The sequence below is a fragment of the Festucalex cinctus genome, chromosome 1 (genome assembly GCF_051991245.1).
Source record: "Festucalex cinctus isolate MCC-2025b chromosome 1, RoL_Fcin_1.0, whole genome shotgun sequence".
NCBI classification, from domain to species: domain Eukaryota; kingdom Metazoa; phylum Chordata; class Actinopteri; order Syngnathiformes; family Syngnathidae; genus Festucalex; species Festucalex cinctus.
This window is the reverse complement of record NC_135411.1, coordinates 36481240-36499600: the sequence shown is the minus strand read 5'-3', so window position 1 is coordinate 36499600 and position 18361 is coordinate 36481240. Positions and strand designations below refer to the sequence as shown.

Genomic DNA, 18361 nt, shown 5'->3' with positions numbered 1-18361 from the left:
ATGGACACTACACTTAATTCTGTTCTTGCAAAATTACTTGCCGTTTCCTTGTTGAATGTTGAACAGCGAGGGGCACTTCGTGGATTTCCAGCTGGTAAGATGTTCGTGCTTTTCCCCCCTTCGACAAGAATGAACACGACATTTTTACCCGTGGCCATGATTGGTTAAAACAAACGTGTAGAACGTCGCATCGTCCAATCAGCTCAAATTATTGTACAGAATGTTCCTCCTTTTCCCGACGACATTACTGTGAAGAGCTATTGCCAGGTTACCTCCCCCCAAGATGAGTGAATCATAATTATCAATCTGGCTTGTAAGGTTAAAATTTCCCCATGTTTTGGAAAATTTCTGAACAAGATGTATAATGGGAGGAGAATAGGAAGGTTTATGCTGAACAATACCGTCACCTAGCGGTGTTTTATTGATATTGCTGGCATTAAATTGGGTAAAAAAACAAAACAAAACAAAAAATCAATAAAGTTGTGTTCATTGTAGGGTTGACAGACAATTCATTTTTTTAAAATAGTAATTAATCACGACTTCAATTGTTAACTCACGATTAAACGCAAATTTTACATCTTATTCTAAATGTACAATAAAATATTTTTTCTATGTATTCATATTCTTGTTCACATAAAAGTGGAAAGAAAATTGTAAACTAATAGAAATATGGCTGCATCTTTTAGTCATTGATATAATAATTTCATAATTCATAAATCAAGTTAAAATAATAGAAAAAAGAGGTACTGTACTGTAAAAATTAAGTGTGATATTGATTTGTGTTGAGGTCATTTTCTGCCACTAGATGGCACAATTGCATTTGTAAGCTGGTGGTGATGGCTCCGTGCGTTTTTCTTTTCATATTAATCTCCTCTTTAACATGAAATAACTTTAACATGAAATAATTCTGCACATTTTGATAATTGTAAACTACAACCTGACCCCAGCCTCCACAAATATATGCATTATTATTATTATTATTATTATTATTATTATTAAATTTATTACTGCTAAATTTTGACGCAAACGTTAGTGCTGCATTGCGACTGGAATTCCCCCATCCTCTCAGTACAGGCTTGCCAATCGTGTGGTAAAAAATAAATAAATAAATAAATAAATAAATAAATAGGCTTGTTAAATGAACTTTAAATTAACTCAAAATTAACACAGTAGTTTTGACACCCCTAGTTCATTGACATACTTGACATACTTCCAAATGTTATAAGGGCTTAAAAAAAAAAGACATCATTATCAACATAGTTATCCTAATTTATGAGCATACAAGATATTTCATGATAACAACTTCTAACTTAATATTATAAAATACAGAATAACTGATTTGCATTATTTGTGTTGCTTGTAATAGTACTTATGAAACTTCATTTCTGAGATCCTGGGTTCGAATTTTGACTTTTACCTTCCTGTGGGGAGCTTACATGTTCATCGGAGTACCTGGAGAAAACCCACGCAAGCACTCAGGCTTCCTCCCACATTCCAAAAAACATGCACATTAGGTTCATTGAAGACTTTAAATTGCCCGGAGACAAGTGCCCGGCAGAAATTGGTGGTTGAAACTCAACACGATTTTCAACAACCTCTTCTGTGTTCTTCCTGTGCGCTGATGCTTATACTACTGCATATGTAATCAGTATCAATAACAAACTATTTTATGATGAGAGCCTATAAAATTGCTGCATTATTTCTTGCTCTTGGCACCCTCAATAATACTGTACTCAACCAAATTGAAAGCTAACACAGAAGTATAACGAGGCCCTAACACTCACGCCGCAGTTGCCTGAGCAGCTAAGAAAACAGGGTATGATAACTGTTTGATGTGAACGCACATTTGTTTTTAGCAAGTATGGTGCCAGTTTAAAAAAAACAACAACAAAAAAACAGTACGAGCAATGGTGGCAGCTACTCCAGCTCCATGGTCAGATGGACTTTTAGACGTCATCAACAAGTGTTAGCGTGATTCATCTGTAGAGTTCAAATCTCAGTGGAAGGCCATATTTGTACTGTATATGGCATACAGGGCATCTTTACACCCTGGGCTGGTTGTCCATATCGCACACTCATCTTCACAACTAAGATCAGTTTAGAATTTTCACCGAAGATCATATGCATGTTTTTGGGATGGGGAAGGAAGCTGAACAGAAGAGAACAAAGAAACGAACCACCATACTGCTTAGTAGTATTTCATCTTTGTTAAATACTTCACTTGTCAAAATTGTCCATCCGGTAAGGCGTTGAGAAACACGTGACGCAAATGTGCTAACACATGCTGCAAAACGCTGCGCAGCCGTGTCGGTAATCAGGGCGAAAGACAGCTGGTGGGAAAGAGGATTTTCCGACGCGAGTAACGGCAACACGCGAAACATAATCTCCCGCCGTTGCCGAGGCCAAATTTATCAGTGGCATGAACCTGATCAAAAAGGGAAGATTTGTAAGGGACTCCATCCATGTGGGAGACGGCGGTCGTTTTGACGCACATGTAACTTGGCTGGGAATTACGTATTGTTTCTCTAAGGTTGAGTCACGGGTTCCGGAGTGGTCCTTGACAGACAATACCCCACTATTTACCACCTCCACTACACAATGTACTGAATGAATGAAAGCGCTTTGCACTCAAAAGCTAACACCAACATCTGTCTCTTTGCGACGTGCAGCATCTGCCGGACGCGTGACGCAGGAAACAAGTGAGTCGGAGCAAATTTCACGTCTCATGTGGGCTTTCAATAGTTTCAAATTGTCGCCAATACATCTCTGTAAACCTCCTCCACCCTTCGGCCGTTAAAGTGATAAAATAGCAGCGACTTCGCCCGCTTGTATGCTGTCTCTATACAGCCAGCCATCGCGCAGGCGCTAAAAGAAATGTCAACGAAGGATCCTCCTATTACACGCCCCCGGTGCATCTGCTAATTTGATGACAAAAAAAGAGACTGCAGACTGCCTCGCTCCGCTTAATTTAAATGGAGTAAAGAGGTAGTAGCTAGTCTAGCAAAAATACCAAAAGAAAGAAAACTCCACCCATGCACACAGTTAGATGGCACTTTGTGCTAGACTTGCGCTGGGCATGAAGATAGGTCCCGAGGTTTGTTTTAACTCAACCCTAGATGCTATTAAAATATTGTAAAGATGACAATGATGATAATTCATTCAAACAATTATTTTCTACAATGATTGAGAGGGATTGTCCCACATTATTGTCAAATACAGCATATGAATGAAATGTGATTACATGCACTACACATGTCTGCGGAGCTCAGAATCTGTCTGCCTGGGCCTCAATCAAATCTACCAAAATGGTGTTACACCACCACTTAGACCTGCTTTTTGCGAGTCTAAAATGTAATCCACTTTTGGTCACCAAATTGCCAACTTCATTGGCTAGGACATGTTGAAACGAAAATAATTGTTGTTGCTGTGTACTTGTGACATGTGCCAATGGCAAAAAATGTAATAAATTTGTTTTCATTTTGTACAGTCTCCTAATAAATCGGCCTTGCAGCTACAAACGCGGTTAAAAGATTGATTGCCGCTCTAACTTTGAATGCACCCCAGCACACGGACAAAGAGGCCATCCAGCAGGCGGCAGCTCTGCTTGACCTCCACCTCTTCATTAAGGACCACAGGGAAGCGCGAGAGCAAGGTCAGCTGTCTACTGTGTGAACACGCTCACACATATAAACAAACTCACTCAGAGAGACAACATTTCCCTAGCGGGGGCAGCACTGAATTCAGATGTCAACACCCTAAGCTTGTACAAATCAGACCCTAACGAGGGGCCATGTTGTCTACCTGACGTGTTGATGGGATCAGTTTGTAAATATGTCACATAGCTAATCAATACATGAATGTGTTTCTCTGCCACAACGTGGCGATCCGAGTCATGAAGGAATGTCAATCAGAGACTAAATAAGCTATTAAACTGTGAATTATGCTGATTGTAAAATCAATGAATCTATTCATTGACTTATCACTCCATCTCTCCACAGGCCACACTTTGCAACATCAGAAAGAGAAGAAATGATTTTCCTGTTCTTTGGAATTAATTAATACATCTTTGGGAACTTCAAATAACGGAATTGTCCATACAATACATAGATGGGTAGCTAAAATGGCATTAATGAAAAGCATTCACAACTTACGTCTGTATCGGGACCCTTGTCAGCTCCGGGACAGGAGAAGGTTACAAACTCATGGCAGCGTTTGTGAACTACAAAACAGCACACTGGAAAACAAAAGGGAAAGACAGCAATTTACAAGTCAAAACCAGAAAGTAGGCTGTCTTGACAGTTGACACACTTACAGACAGACACCTTTTTCACTGTGGAACCAATCCTGGTATTCACTGAAAATGAGTTGGGGGGGCTTCATACCCAGGGTTGGGGTATCCAGGTCCAGAAAGTAAAAACCTTGCCACAGATTGGCTTGAGCCACAGGTGCTTCTACTCATGTGGCACGGAAACAACCTCGTCGCCACCTGTTGATTAGGAGCACGTGCCTACAGCCAATCTTTTCAGGGTTTTTACTTTGTGGACCTGCCTTCCCCAACCCTGTGCATACCTATACACAAAAGTAGTGCTTAGGTGCAGTGTGGCATCTTGGTGCCAATGAACTACAGGCATACTAAAAAAAAGTGAATACTCTATATTCCTGTATAATTAAAATATGCATATATTCACATATACTTATGTATACAGTATATACATAAATATACACACATTATATATTTGCTTTTAACTAATTGCACCTAAAAAACATCTAAATATGCTCTATTTTAAATGTTTTACGTGTCCCAAAGACATATTTATGTTTTTTGTGTTTTGTTTTTATGCTAGAGCATACAGGCTTTGATGCAGCCTCTCAAGTGCAGAGAATGGGTGAAGCAGTGGTAGTAATTTCAAAAACGGCCAGCAAGGTGGCAGCAGAGTATAAGAGATCAACCAGGGCCATGTTGAAAACAAGTTGATTTCCCCACAATTCTAAACAGATTTGTGAATAATGATGAAACTTAGCTATATTCTAATACTAATTGATGCAAAACGGAAACAGAGATATACTTTTTTTTCCTGATGAAAGAAGAGACTCTAATCTTTCTTTTTGTAGGTTCCATGTTTTTCTAGCAGTAGAACACAATATTCTGTGTGTCATGACTTGGGTCATGCAGGAGTAATGTTTGGGTCTTGTCTCATGTCTGGGGTCATGCCTGGGTTAAAATATCATGTCTGATAGTTGACTTTATTTGAACTGATGATTTGTTTGGGGCAAATGTCTAATGTTTGGTTTTTCTTTGAACTGATGCAATCGGCTTACAACTAGGGGATGTCAGGAATCTTTGATCTTTCTATGTGGTTAGGACCATTCGGCAGTGAGTCAGATGGGTCCAGGTCAGTTCGGTCTCAGCTCCTTATATGGTTAGGAGCCAATATGCAGCGAATCGGATCGATCCGTGTCGGTCCTGTGTCAACGACCTATCAGGGTTGCACACCTGTCTAGCCTCGGCCAATGAGATCGAGTCAATGTCTATTTAAGCTGTTTGAGAATTGTTTGGGTTTTGCCGGATTATTGTCCACCTGTTCCTGTGTACAGCGTCTCTAAGTTTCTGTGCCTCTCGATGTGAATGAATAGATAAAATCTTATTTGTGTCTGCGCGTTCGGGATCCTACCTCTCAGCACACAACACTGTTGGCCTTGCAAAATCAGTCAAAATCCAGTAAAACAGCTGGGAGCGAAGTGGGTTGCTTCAGAGAGTGAATGTGTTTAATATATATATTAGTGTTGTTCCGATACCATTTTTTGGCTCCCGATTCCGATACCGATACCCAGCTTTGCAGTATCGGCCGATACCGATACCATACCGATACTTAAGGTTTTTTTTCCTCAACATGAAAAAGCTGTCCTGCCATTGGTTCAGAGCATTCAAGGGCCAATAGGATATCTTAGATCGGCATGCAGTGAACATATCATATATGAGTGAATGTTGTGCACGAGCAAGACACAAGATGCTGCATCCAAAATCCTATATTAGCGTTGGAATTAATGGTATCGGCATGTTACTTGTGAGTAGTCACCGATACAGATACCACTGTTTTAATGCAGTATCGGCACCTCTGCCGATACCAGTATCGGTATCGGAACAACACTAATATGTATATATATCTATATATATGTATACACACACACACACCCCTACAACACACACACACACATGTATATGAAGGTCTCTCATATTTTTAAAAATTGTTTGAAATGCTAAGTACATATGATTTACTTGTAAATTGTGTGCAATAAACAAATGGCCATGCTTTCATGCAAGGCCGACATGTTTGTGTAAACGAAAGTCAGTCAAGCTTGCGCACACACGAATGCCCACATGCTCAGTCCCACACACAAAATGTCACCGGCATCACCGATGGAGGCTTCTTGCAGCCGTCGGCTATTTCCAAGGCGTCGCTGGCTTGTCGCCTGCCGCTTCTACCGGCATGCCAGTCGAGCAGGGCACGGCTCACATGACACACCTGATGCAGCTCCCACATCATTTTTCTTTTATTTATATATATATATTTTTTTGGGGGAAAAAGCCAACGCATGGACATCTGTGACAACAAGAAAACGATCCCTTGGTCTGTCTGTATTCTTTTTTTTAGAATTATGATTATTATTTTTTTTTACCCCTTCTCTCTGTTTTGTTTTGTGTCCAAAAAGCGTGCCAGTCATGTACGCTTGCGTGCGAAGTCACATTTGCCACTACGTTGGCCCACTGAGAAATCCAGTAAACCTCAAGAAATCTGTTTTCCATAACTCTCTTATAATGAGTATTTTCAGTATAGTAATGAATGTGTGTGAGGTCGGTTAGAGAACCTTATACTCTCCGGAGATTAATTTCCCCTTGGAGTGGAGGAACAGCGAAAAAATTAATCTCTTTCAATAATAAAGAGGAAATGTGAGTGAGAGGGAATGGATAAACAACTCAGCAAAATAGTTACCCTCGCACTTGTCATTTTTATGATAAACCACAGCACCAAAAAAAACAAAAACAAAAACAAATGGAGATGCAAGCTCGATTTAGCCGAGACACAACTGGAGCAAACAAGCTTGCCGAGAATAAAGAGGACACAAGGTCCAGATAACTCCCATTTTGGAGTAAGCGCCCCCATTGGGTATAGAAGCTCTGACACTGACAAATCTTGTCCCAAACTTTCCAAAATCTGCACATTCTATGAGGAAATGAAAAGAAATGGATGATAGTACAAATGCGTGTAAATTACAAAGATTGCGTGTTTTTAACCAAAAGATCCCGTTTTGGAAAAAAATTGATTGACTCCGGAGTAGATGTCTCACAGTGTAAATGATTCTCATAAGTAAAAAAAGATTACACAAATTAAAGCATACATTTATTACATTAAAACATTCCAAACGATCATGATTGATGGTTTTTCATTTTCCGATTCAATTTGCTTTAATTTAAAAATAAAAAAATAAAATTATATATATATATATATATATATATATATATATATATATATATATATATATATATATATATATATATATATATATGTATATATATTAGAGGTGTGCAAAATTTCCGATTCTTAGATTATTCACGATTCGGCCGTGCAACAATCGAGAACGATTCACAAATGTCCAAATTCCGATTATATAAATATGCCAAGGGAAGCGAAACGAGCGAAAAGTACGCGGAACTGAAACGCAGTAGCGCGCGCGGTCTTCGGGACGCTTTTTGGGGACGGACCGAGAGTACACATCCACAACTCACGCCTCGACATTCAAAACAACAACAAGCATGACTGAGCTGACCAACCCACCTCTTCGTCAGATCAGACCTGCTCCGAAAAGGCAAACAACTTCAGGCGGAAGTATCAGCTAGCTGGCTGCAGTGCGTCGGTTAGCGTTCTACAGGGCGCCGCGCAGTGATACGAACGAACGAACAGAAAAGTAGTGGCTGGCGGTAATGGCGTCTGACTTTATTCAGAAAAGAGTATTGTGGTGGAAATGTATCACGCTTTTGAAAACAAATAGTTTTTAGAAGAAAAACGCTTTATTTCCGAGACCCCAGCCAGCTTGCTGGACTATTTTCCTCTCGTCCAACGCCGAAGTCAGCGCTGATCGCACACACGGGAGGTGAGGATCAAATTGAGATTCATGTTAAAAAAGCCGAACGATCCCATTAATGTTTACACGTTCATGTTTACACAAGTTAAAAGGCAGAAAAGCACTTGAGTTTTTTTTTTTTTTGTACCTCTGAGAAACTTTAATGTTTACATGTTCATCTTTACACAACTTAAAAAGCAGGAAAGCACTTTTTTTTAAGGCATTTGTATTGAAGTAGTAGTTCACATTGTCTTTCATTTATACCTCAGTGCACTTTTGAGTGGATAAAAATAATATATTTTTGCTCAATGCTATGTTTTATTCTGTTGAAGACTGAATATACTTAAAAGCTGTTGTTACAGAATGAGGACTTGAGTATTTTATTTACTGTTTTGAACTGTTAACTTGATACTGAAATAGTAGTTTATTTAGGCCTGAGAGGACTTTTGTACTATTTTTGTAACTAATGTACGAAACATTATAAGCACCAAAATACATTGTTTTTTTTCTGCTGCCTGGGGGGAAATCAATAATCGTTTTATAATCGAATCGTAGCCTCTGAATCGTAATCGCAATCGAATCGTGAGGTGCCCCAAGATTCCCACCTCTAATATATATGTATACATATATGTATGAGAGCTGTCAAAAGATTACATTTTTTTAATCAGATTACAGTAATCATATCTTAGAATTTTGATGAATCACGATTAATCACTTACACATTTTAAACTTTTTTTGCCCTGTTCTGCTGTTCTGGGTAAAAAGAGCACCTGTTATGTGTTAATTCTTTCTACATTTAATGTTATGAGAACGTCTTCAACATTTTTTTGATCCACTGCACATGCTCATCCTCCTCTTTTTCTAGTCAGTTAATTACTTGCATAATTTAAAATGGGGAAGAAAGTAACCCCTATAGTTTGACATGAACAGATATTCTGAATGTCATACGCAAACATTTATTAAATGTTTTTATTTAATGCATGTACTTTCTTGTTGTTTATTGTTGTACTTTATTGTTTATTTTATTTTATTTATTTATTTATGTATTTATTTATTTATTTATTTTTCTTTAAAAAGAGAGCTCAGAATTGTTCATTCGGCAGTCTTACCGATTCCACATCTTATCATCATTTCTCTCTCTCTCTCTCTCTCTCTCTCTCTCTCTCTCTCTCTATTTTAAAATTATTATTTTTTTAAAATATTTTGTGCATATGTGTGCGTTTGTGTGCGTGCGTATGTGTGCGTGTGCGTGCGTGCATGTGCGTGTAAATACGTGTAAGTTTATACTCATTAATTCACCTAAAACCTAATAAAAATCCCATTACCCTTCACCTTAACCGGATACTTCAGTCTCGCCAGAGTCGTGATGTTCAGAAGGTCAGGAGATCAGAGGAAAGGTCAAAGAAAAAAAAGATAAATTAAAGTGAAATCCAGCACCAACTAAACACTTCCTGCCATCCACATGGTTACAAAATCAGAGTCTTACACCAACCCCAGAAACCTCTAAATACCAACAAATTAAGGAGATCTCAAGAGACCAGAGGAAAAACTAAAGAGAGGAAGGAGGGAAGGATAGATGAAGCAGGTTGAGATTAGTGATGTGCTTCTCGGGTCGAATCCCTGAAGCGTGTGCCGAGTAATGCAGATGAGTGGTTCATGAACGGCGTGTCAATGCGTGTGTTGATGACGTACGTGGTGACGTTTGAAGCCCCACGAAGCAGGTGTACCACGTGACTGATTCAGGAAATGATTCGCTAGGTTTGAGTGTAGTTCGAAATAAAAGCGGCAAAGAAACGCTATGGATTCCCCTTCACTTTTTGTGTTTTCGGGTCCCTTATTGCGCTACTTTTTTTGCTTTTGGCATTCGATTTGACGAGCTTCTTTTTGCGATGGAACCAGCAAGAAAGAGATTTTCCCTTGTTTAGGAGCACTTTGAGCAGATCTCACCTCAGAAGGTAATGCACTGCAATTACGGTACTATTTTAACAGATTCCAATAATAAAATAAAATAAAATGTGACAACACATAAAATTCACATTTTTCTGTTCACAGTTGAAAGTCCCCTTCAGTACTGGGAATCACAGAAATATACGCATCCAATTCTATACAAACTTGCTATCTCATATCGATGCACCCCTGCTTCATCAGTACCATGTGAAAGAGTTTTTTTTTCCAAAGCAGGTGAAATTCTATGCACAAAAAGAAACCGCCTGAGTCCAAAAACTTCGGAAAAAATCGTTTTTAAATAAAAATGAATAAGCACTTTATTTTATTTTCACTTGTTGCATAAGCACAAACATAGACAAAGTAACACAGAACAATTCATGTTAAAACACTCTTCAAATATATATTCTTTTGTATTTAGAGCATGATTTACACCCCACCATTTTATTGCATGCACCAAGCATGTTATACATTTTTCTGTCCACATGATGGCGTAGTCGAGGAAATGAATCATCTTGAAGCCCCTACGTGTGTGTGAAGCATTTCACTGCAGGGCTTCACTGCTTTACGGGGCTTCATTTTGCCATCACTAGTTGAGATCCACAGACACCAGCACTTCCAGTCCATCAAAGTGAACTTGTGTTTATTGCTCAAACACAAACTGTGCTACCTTTAACGTAACCATCCGCAACATACAGTTTTGAGAAAGTACAGGGCAGAACTCAAGCCCCAAAAATACAAAATGAGTTTTTCAGCTTGCATCTATTCAAAGTCATAGTCATAATTTCAGCTATTTATCGCATAACACAAATGTTACGCCGACCCGTGTGATCCACATGCTATCACCAAATGTGATTTCTGGACTCCTTAAGGATCGCAACAGATGGAAGATGGTTCACTGTATGTGCGCACTCCCACAAGCAGCCTTCTTAATTCTTTCGTTGAGTCCAAAACAGTTCACAACCTTATTTAATCCTTGAGAATAAGTAAAATCTTTTTTTCCCTCTTCTTCAGGGAAGGCTTTACAGATCACCACCGTCAATGAAATTTAGAAAGCATTAGCATTGGGGAGCAAAGCAGATGACCATGAATCATTCTGGCTTTTGTCACGGCGTTTAAATAAGGATGAAGATTCATTGTCGTTGATCAAGTTTCTTCTTCTGCCCACTCCCTTCATACAATATGGGAATCAGGGCCTTTGATGACATCCACATGTCCATCTCACTACCAATTAATCAGTCCTTAAAATGCACATACACTCCTCAAACTTTCAGTTTTGACACTCAACCATAGGATGTAATTATGGGTGACAATTAGCTAGCAAATGCTGCATTCAGAAAGTCTGAAATCTCAACTTTTTCTTGGGAAATTGCAGTGCCACTTGATGGTGGACCTCCAACTGGCTAAGGGAAAATCATTGATCCCTACTTTAGCAGTGGCCAGATGTCACATTGGGGCCGGTCATTTAAGAAAATGTCCTTGAGTGACTATAGGGGAATTTAATGACCAATCTAAACTTAATAATTTCTTTCAAAAGTAAAGTGAGTAAGAAGAGAGGACTAAATGGGACAGGAGAATTGAACTAATCCTTCTGTACGTGTTATACTCACCAATGGACAAACTATCAGCTGTTTGAAAACTACAGTTGTTTACGTTCAGTCTACAGAAAACGTGAGTGAGTGACGTTATGCTCACTGTGATTACAACTTCACTATCATAGACAGCTTCACTGTGGCTACTCGCTCTCATTTACAACTTCAAAAAAATAGGAAATACAAATATGCAACTTCTGTTAGCTACAGTAAATGGCAGTGTAAAGGGAACCCTTAGAATACTTTATTTAGTATTTTATTAATTAGTTGTCATGTCTGGGGTCATGACCTGTTAAGTTGGGTTCATGACCGTGAGGTCGTGTTTGTTATGTATTGATGTATCTGTTTTGAACTGATGTAACTAGCATCTAGTTTCAACTGGTTTTAGGCTATGTGATGTTATGTGATGTCAAGGGCTATGTAATTGTCAAGAATCTTTAATCCCTTTACCTGGTCAACAGCCAATCAGATAATTCCATATCAGTCCTGTTACTCACATGTCTAGCCACAACCAATCAGATTGATTCCTTGTCTATATAAGCCTCCTGAGAAGTGTGTGTCTTTGTCGGATTATTACGTCTGTTACCACTGTCGTCTGTGCAACTCTCTTTGTTTCTCGTCTAGTCAAGTTTGTTCCACTCCTCTCGATGTGAGTAAATAGTTAAAATCTTATTTGTGTCTGCGCTTTGGGATCCAACCATCAGCACATGACATAAGTATTTTAGTAATTTATTATTGTATCCTAATTATCATAATTATTGTCTTTTAATGTTATGTTGTAATGTTTAAATGTGCAACAATACAGGCTAGTTGTATTGTTCAAGTGCTCTAGAAGTAGAGTTGAGCTGTCTCCTCCTTATATGTCTACTTTAATGGATAAGACAGACGGAACATCCGATTTTTATTCCAAAACAGTTTCCACTGGCACTTTCCCAGACAGATTTGCGAGACATTTTGTCAAGCAAACCATCTGGCATGTCAAGTTAGCTTTTAGCATCACGTCAGCCAAGTGTAAACATACGGCAACAAAAAACACACCCTGAGGTCGAAGCCATAAATTGTTCAACAAACTACTAACATTATCTCGACGAGTCCGACGGGACATGAAGGAGAACAAAGTAAATCCGGTCCTCTCGAATAAATCTCCTTGATGACTCATGTGGCGACTGGCGAAGTGAAAGGAGTGCAGCTCTCCGCAGATGGTTGCGTCCAAACATTGAGGAGTGTGCGAAGCGGCGGGAGCGGAAGGTGACACACTGACATACTGTATCGTCAGGGATGTTACGATTAATTACTGTGAGCTGTTTTTTTTTTGTTTTGTTTTGTTTTTGCCAGCCTAATTGCCTCAGAGCAGAGATAAGGGCATTACAAAGCAGCTTACGCAACCGCCGGTCCGCCACGCTTTCATGTGGAGGGATGTGTGTATTGTGCATTGTTGGTTTCTTCACACGCACACGCTCAAAATAAGCTCGTTATGCATCGTTTTGTATGAAAGAGAGAAAGAGAGAGAGAGAGAGAGAGAGAGAGAGAGAGAGAGAGAGAGAGAGAGAGAGAGAGAGAGAGAGAGAGAGAGAGAGAGAGAGAGAGAGAGAGAGAGAGAGGTTCTGAGTTCGATACTCAAAGCAAGTTTGCATGTTCTCCCCTTAAGCCCACTTTCTATTGCATACACCTAACATGCATGTTATTAGGGTGTGGGAGGACAACATGTTAATTGTGCTGCATAGAAATGATCAATCATGGCACAAGACTGTCTTCCGCCAGGTGTTGCGGGTATAAAACAGTCCTTTTTTCCTTTGAAGGGGAGATGCAAGTGCGTTACCTCGCCAGGTTATTTATAGAAGTAGGTTGGAACAGAGAGTGCTGAACCCCAGTGAGGAGCAGAAGAGAGGGAAGACATTTCCTCTCCACCTGGCCCATGGATATTTATAATTACACAGGTGGTCCGGTGCTCACACTGGCGTCCGTGTGCAAACAAACGTTGGCAGATCTCAGATCAGAATGCGTGTGTTGGGGCGTGCGCGTGCGTGCGTGTGAAAGACAGAAGAGTGAATGATAAGTGAAAGGCCATTTCTGTCATCAGCTTGCAAGTAAAGGAAGACAAAAACAAAACAATGGAAGATGTATACAAAAGGCCAGCAGGAGTGTGGCGCAGAAGCATCACTCATCCAGGCCTCTTGTGTCGGATTCTCATGAAAATTTGAGGAGGTCAAGGGTGAACCTTACATAGCAACCATATCTGTTTACCATCGTGAACACTTCCACTCAAAAGCACCTTGGCACTGAAGCTTTTACAGGCACAGTGCGAAAGTCAAAAACAAATGAGTAAACAAAACATGCTTTCCAACCTATACCTAGGTGTAAAATGACATTTTATTCCATTCATTCATTCATTCACAGAGATACAGCTTGACCTTGAAAGGATTCATAAAGCACTCCACAAAAATCACAGATTGGAATCAACGCACAATCCTCAAAAAGAGGCCGAGATAAGGTAGGCAAAACCATGAATAAGCTTACTCCTTGACACAAAGCAGTAAAAGTTCTCAAGGATTTTGTTTATCTTGCAATCATCCTCCACAACTTCAACATTCAGACGTATGAATAGTGCGAGCGGCAGGCAAAGCAAATCCGTGAAAAAGAACTATACAAAGAAAGACAAGAAAAGAAAAGGGAGAGAGGCAGGACTACAGTTTTGCCTCGTTCTACTGCCTCCATGTCTTCTTCTGCGAAAAGAGTGACAAGCAATGCCAGTTATCACCTTGGCTCGCTGTCTTCAGAGATCTGTGTTTGATTAAGCATGTCTGGCTCTCTCGTTACTGTAGACACGGATTGTCGTGATGACGTCCCTGGGGTTTATTTTCTAACAAGGGTTTGTCTTCCGACTTTCAAATCATACAGACATCCTACAAACACATGGCCTGTCAAAATCCATCCGCAGTTTCCTCATACACCGTTCATAATGGCTGCAAAAATGTCAAATGTGAAGAGTGGAATCGCCACAGGTTAAAAAAAAATAAATAGATCGAGAAAAGATTACTTTTTAAAATGCCTGCCATTTTCACACTGTTCTTTACTCTCCAATTTTATAAGTATCGGTACTTTTGCCCCACCAATGCATAATATGAGCTTCAATTATTTGACATGACATGTTCTGATACAACAGCAAAGAGTCGCTCTTCAGTGTTATCATGATTTGACCTGCTTAATTCCAAGTTGAAAGTATAAACCCTCAAAATTGCTGTGCCAAATATTACTCATTAACTTATCTAATTTTCAAATCCAGTTTCAGTCGACCTTTCCTTTTGAAATACATAAAATATGCAGATGGATTCATGCGCGGATCACTCTTTTGTTTTGTATTCCAAATCCACAAGGGGAGGCCTGGATCAATTATTCCAAACTACAGGTGGGAGTGTTTGGCTGCCAGACATTTATGAGTCACACAGTAGATACAATGACAAAGCATCATGAATCAAACATGACTGTGAATGTGCACGTACACACACACGTACACGCTGGGGACACACACAGCTACACTTTTATGGTAATCGTTGGACACAAACACAAGCAGGCCTTTGCATATACTTGTATCGCTGTCAGTCATCTTGGTGAAACGTGGAATGCACCCACTTTTTTTTTTCCTCAACATGTACAGATAATTAATTGTCCATGCAGTCAAGTATCACCTGCCAAGTATCAGGTGCCAGTTTGGTAGTAATGTAATGCGACTGACTAATTGGGAGGCTTCTAGACGCTCTTAAGTCTGACACGGCTGCACAGGGACAAAATTAGACTGGAAGTGAGACAGGGTGTCAGCGGGAGGTGATAACAAGCACACATGTAAACACAAGAGCTTAAAAAAAGCACAAACCTAATTATGCATAAATGCTATAACACAATCAGTGGCAGGTGGTGGTGATGGCGGGGGCAATGAATTTCTTTGTGGATTCTAATAGCACAGCCAAAAGAGATAAGAAGTCCAATTTTGCTAGCTGGGGAGTGTCAGCTTCTTCTCACTATACTCCAAACATGATTAATGACTAGACTTAAACTTAGACTTGACTTTATTGATCCCTTTGGGATGGCTCCCTCTGGGAAATTTACATGTCCAGCAGCAATGAGAACAGATAATAAAATAAAAAATAATTCAATCAATCAATCAATAAGGTTATTACACCAGAGATTGAAATAATAATAATAATAATAATAATAATAATAATAATAATAATAATAATAATAAAAAAATGACAAATAAAAATTCAATCAATCAATAAATAAGGTTATTACACCAGAGATTGAATTAATAATAATAATAATAATAATAATAAGAAGAAGAAGTAGAAGAAGAAGAAGAAGAAGAAGAAGAAAAATAAAATAAAAAATAAAAATTCGATCAATCAATAAATAAGGTTATTACACCAGAGATTGAATTAATAATAATAATATTATTATTATTATTAATAATAATAATAATAATAATAACAAAACAATAATAATAATAATAATAATAATAATAATAATAATAATAATAATACTAATAATAATAATAATAATAATAATAATAATAATAATAATAAGAAGAAGAAGGGGCGGCACGGTAGTCGAGTGGTTAGCACGTCCGCTTCCCAGTTCTGAGGTCTCCGGTTCGAGTCCAGGCTCGGACCTTCCTGGGTGGAGTTTGCATGTTCTCCCCGTGCCCGCGTGGGTCTTCTCCGGGTACTCCGGTCTCCTCCCACATTCCAAAGACATGCATGGCAGGTTAATTGGGCGCTCCGAATTGTCCCTAGGTGTGCGTGTGAGTGTGTATGGTTGTTCGTCTCTGTGTGCCCTGCGATTGGTTGGCAACCAGTCCAGGGTGTCCCCCGCCTACTGCCCAGAGCCAGCTGAGATAGGCGCCAGCAGCCCCCGCGACCCTTGTGAGGAATAAGCGGTCAAGAAAATGGATGGATGGATAATAAGAAGAAGAAGAAGAAGAAGAAAAAAAAAATAAAATAAAAATTCAATCAATCAATAAATAAGGTTATTACACCGGAGATTGAATTAAATAAATTAAAGTACAGTAAAGTGCCATATTTACTACACCCTACTTAAAAAAAAAACAAAAAAAAAAAACATGCATTACAACTCCCCTGCTTATTATGACTCTGGTTTGTTTTATTGACCGAACTATATGGCCCCGAATTTGCGCTAAAAGTTGTAAGTTGCAACCACAGTCATGTCAAAATAGGCATCAGCAATTATTGGTTTGTGTTTCTTTTGGTGATCAACGGCACCATGCGAGGTGTGTCAGAAATGTTCCATGAAGGGAAACAACTTTTCCCAACACCAGTACTGGAACTATTCTGAAACAGAAAAGGCCAGAGGTGCCTTGAAATTTAGTCTAATGAATTAATGTTCTCGTTCTTCCAATATTGCCAACTGTTTTATGCTGTTTTATTTCATTTTTCATGGTTATTTATTTATTGATTTATTTTTATTATGCACCAACGGAGCAGCGCTCTCAATTTCGTTGTATACCTGTTGTACAATGACAATAAAGGCGTTTTTTTCTATTCTATTCTATTCTATTCTATAAAAGTTATGAAGTGAATTGATATGCAAAAATGTTATTTAAAACCTTCATTAATACAGGCTTTATGATGGTGAGCGTTTGCTGCTGAATCATGTGATTTGTATTTCTCAATACAAATCATTCATTGTAACTAGAGCTGTCAAATGATTACATTTTTTAATCAGATTAATCACATCTTAGAATTTTCGCTTCATTAAAAAAGCTTTTTATCAACATTTTTTTCCCGCCAAATTTAAAATGCACCTGTTATGTGTTAATTTTTTCGGCAATTTAATGTTAAGAGGACGTCGTCAAAATTCTTTTAATCCACTGCACATGCTCTTCCTCCTCTTTTTCTAATCAGTTAATTACTTGCATAATTTAAAGTAGAAAAAAATGACCCCAATAGTTTGACATGAACAAGTATTCTGAACGTCACACTCCAACATTTATTAAGTGCTTCACTTTAATGCATGTTATGTTTATTGTTTAAACACAACCTGTGCTACCTTTAACGTAGCTATCAACTATCAAGCTAAAGGATCATCTGCACTCAAAATTAAAAGTGTGATTAATTTGCGTTAATACATGATTAATTGTGATAATTTTTTACGATTAATCAATTAGTTAAAACTTTAACTTTGACAGCACTAATTGTAACGCTTTGAAAATCCAACCAGTGTCCCTGACCAGATTACATGACACTTTAAATCCGCCACTGTATCCTTTCTTATTTAAGTTCTGTGATTCATATAAATCAAAGCAAATCTTCCATGGTTAAATTCTGACTGTTGTGTGATCATGTTGTCAGTGCTGGAATTACAAACAGAAACTGGACATTAACAACCACAACTCTTTTTGGTAAAACTACAAAGATGATGTGATTCTATTTACAGACAGCTTGTATCTTAAGTTTAGCAGCACAATGTGTGCTGAAAATGTGTTTAAAGGGGAAGTCACCCCCCCCCCCCCAAAAAAAAATAAAATAAAAAATAAAAAAATTAAAATCTTGACGATATTTTCCATGCAGCCCAACTAGTCTAAATATGGTATTCTGCTTAATATTGTGTGGAATATGAGTTAAGCAGCAAAATCCAGCAGTTTTTATCAATATCATAAGCTGCCATTTGGCCACTTGCTGGCAAGTGAAAAT

The 18361-nt window shown here is 38.6% G+C and overlaps 1 protein-coding gene across 2 annotated transcripts in view; it reads right to left on the bottom strand.

Moving 5' to 3' along the window:
• prkcab (protein kinase C, alpha, b) overlaps positions 1–18361 on the bottom strand; it is a 134372-nt gene that overhangs the window by 80443 nt on the left and 35568 nt on the right. For both annotated transcript variants that reach the window (XM_077533217.1, XM_077533228.1), the window contains exon 3: positions 4152–4234. In XM_077533217.1, coding sequence (XP_077389343.1) covers positions 4152–4234 — 83 coding nt within the window. The remainder of the gene's footprint in view (positions 1–4151; positions 4235–18361) is intronic.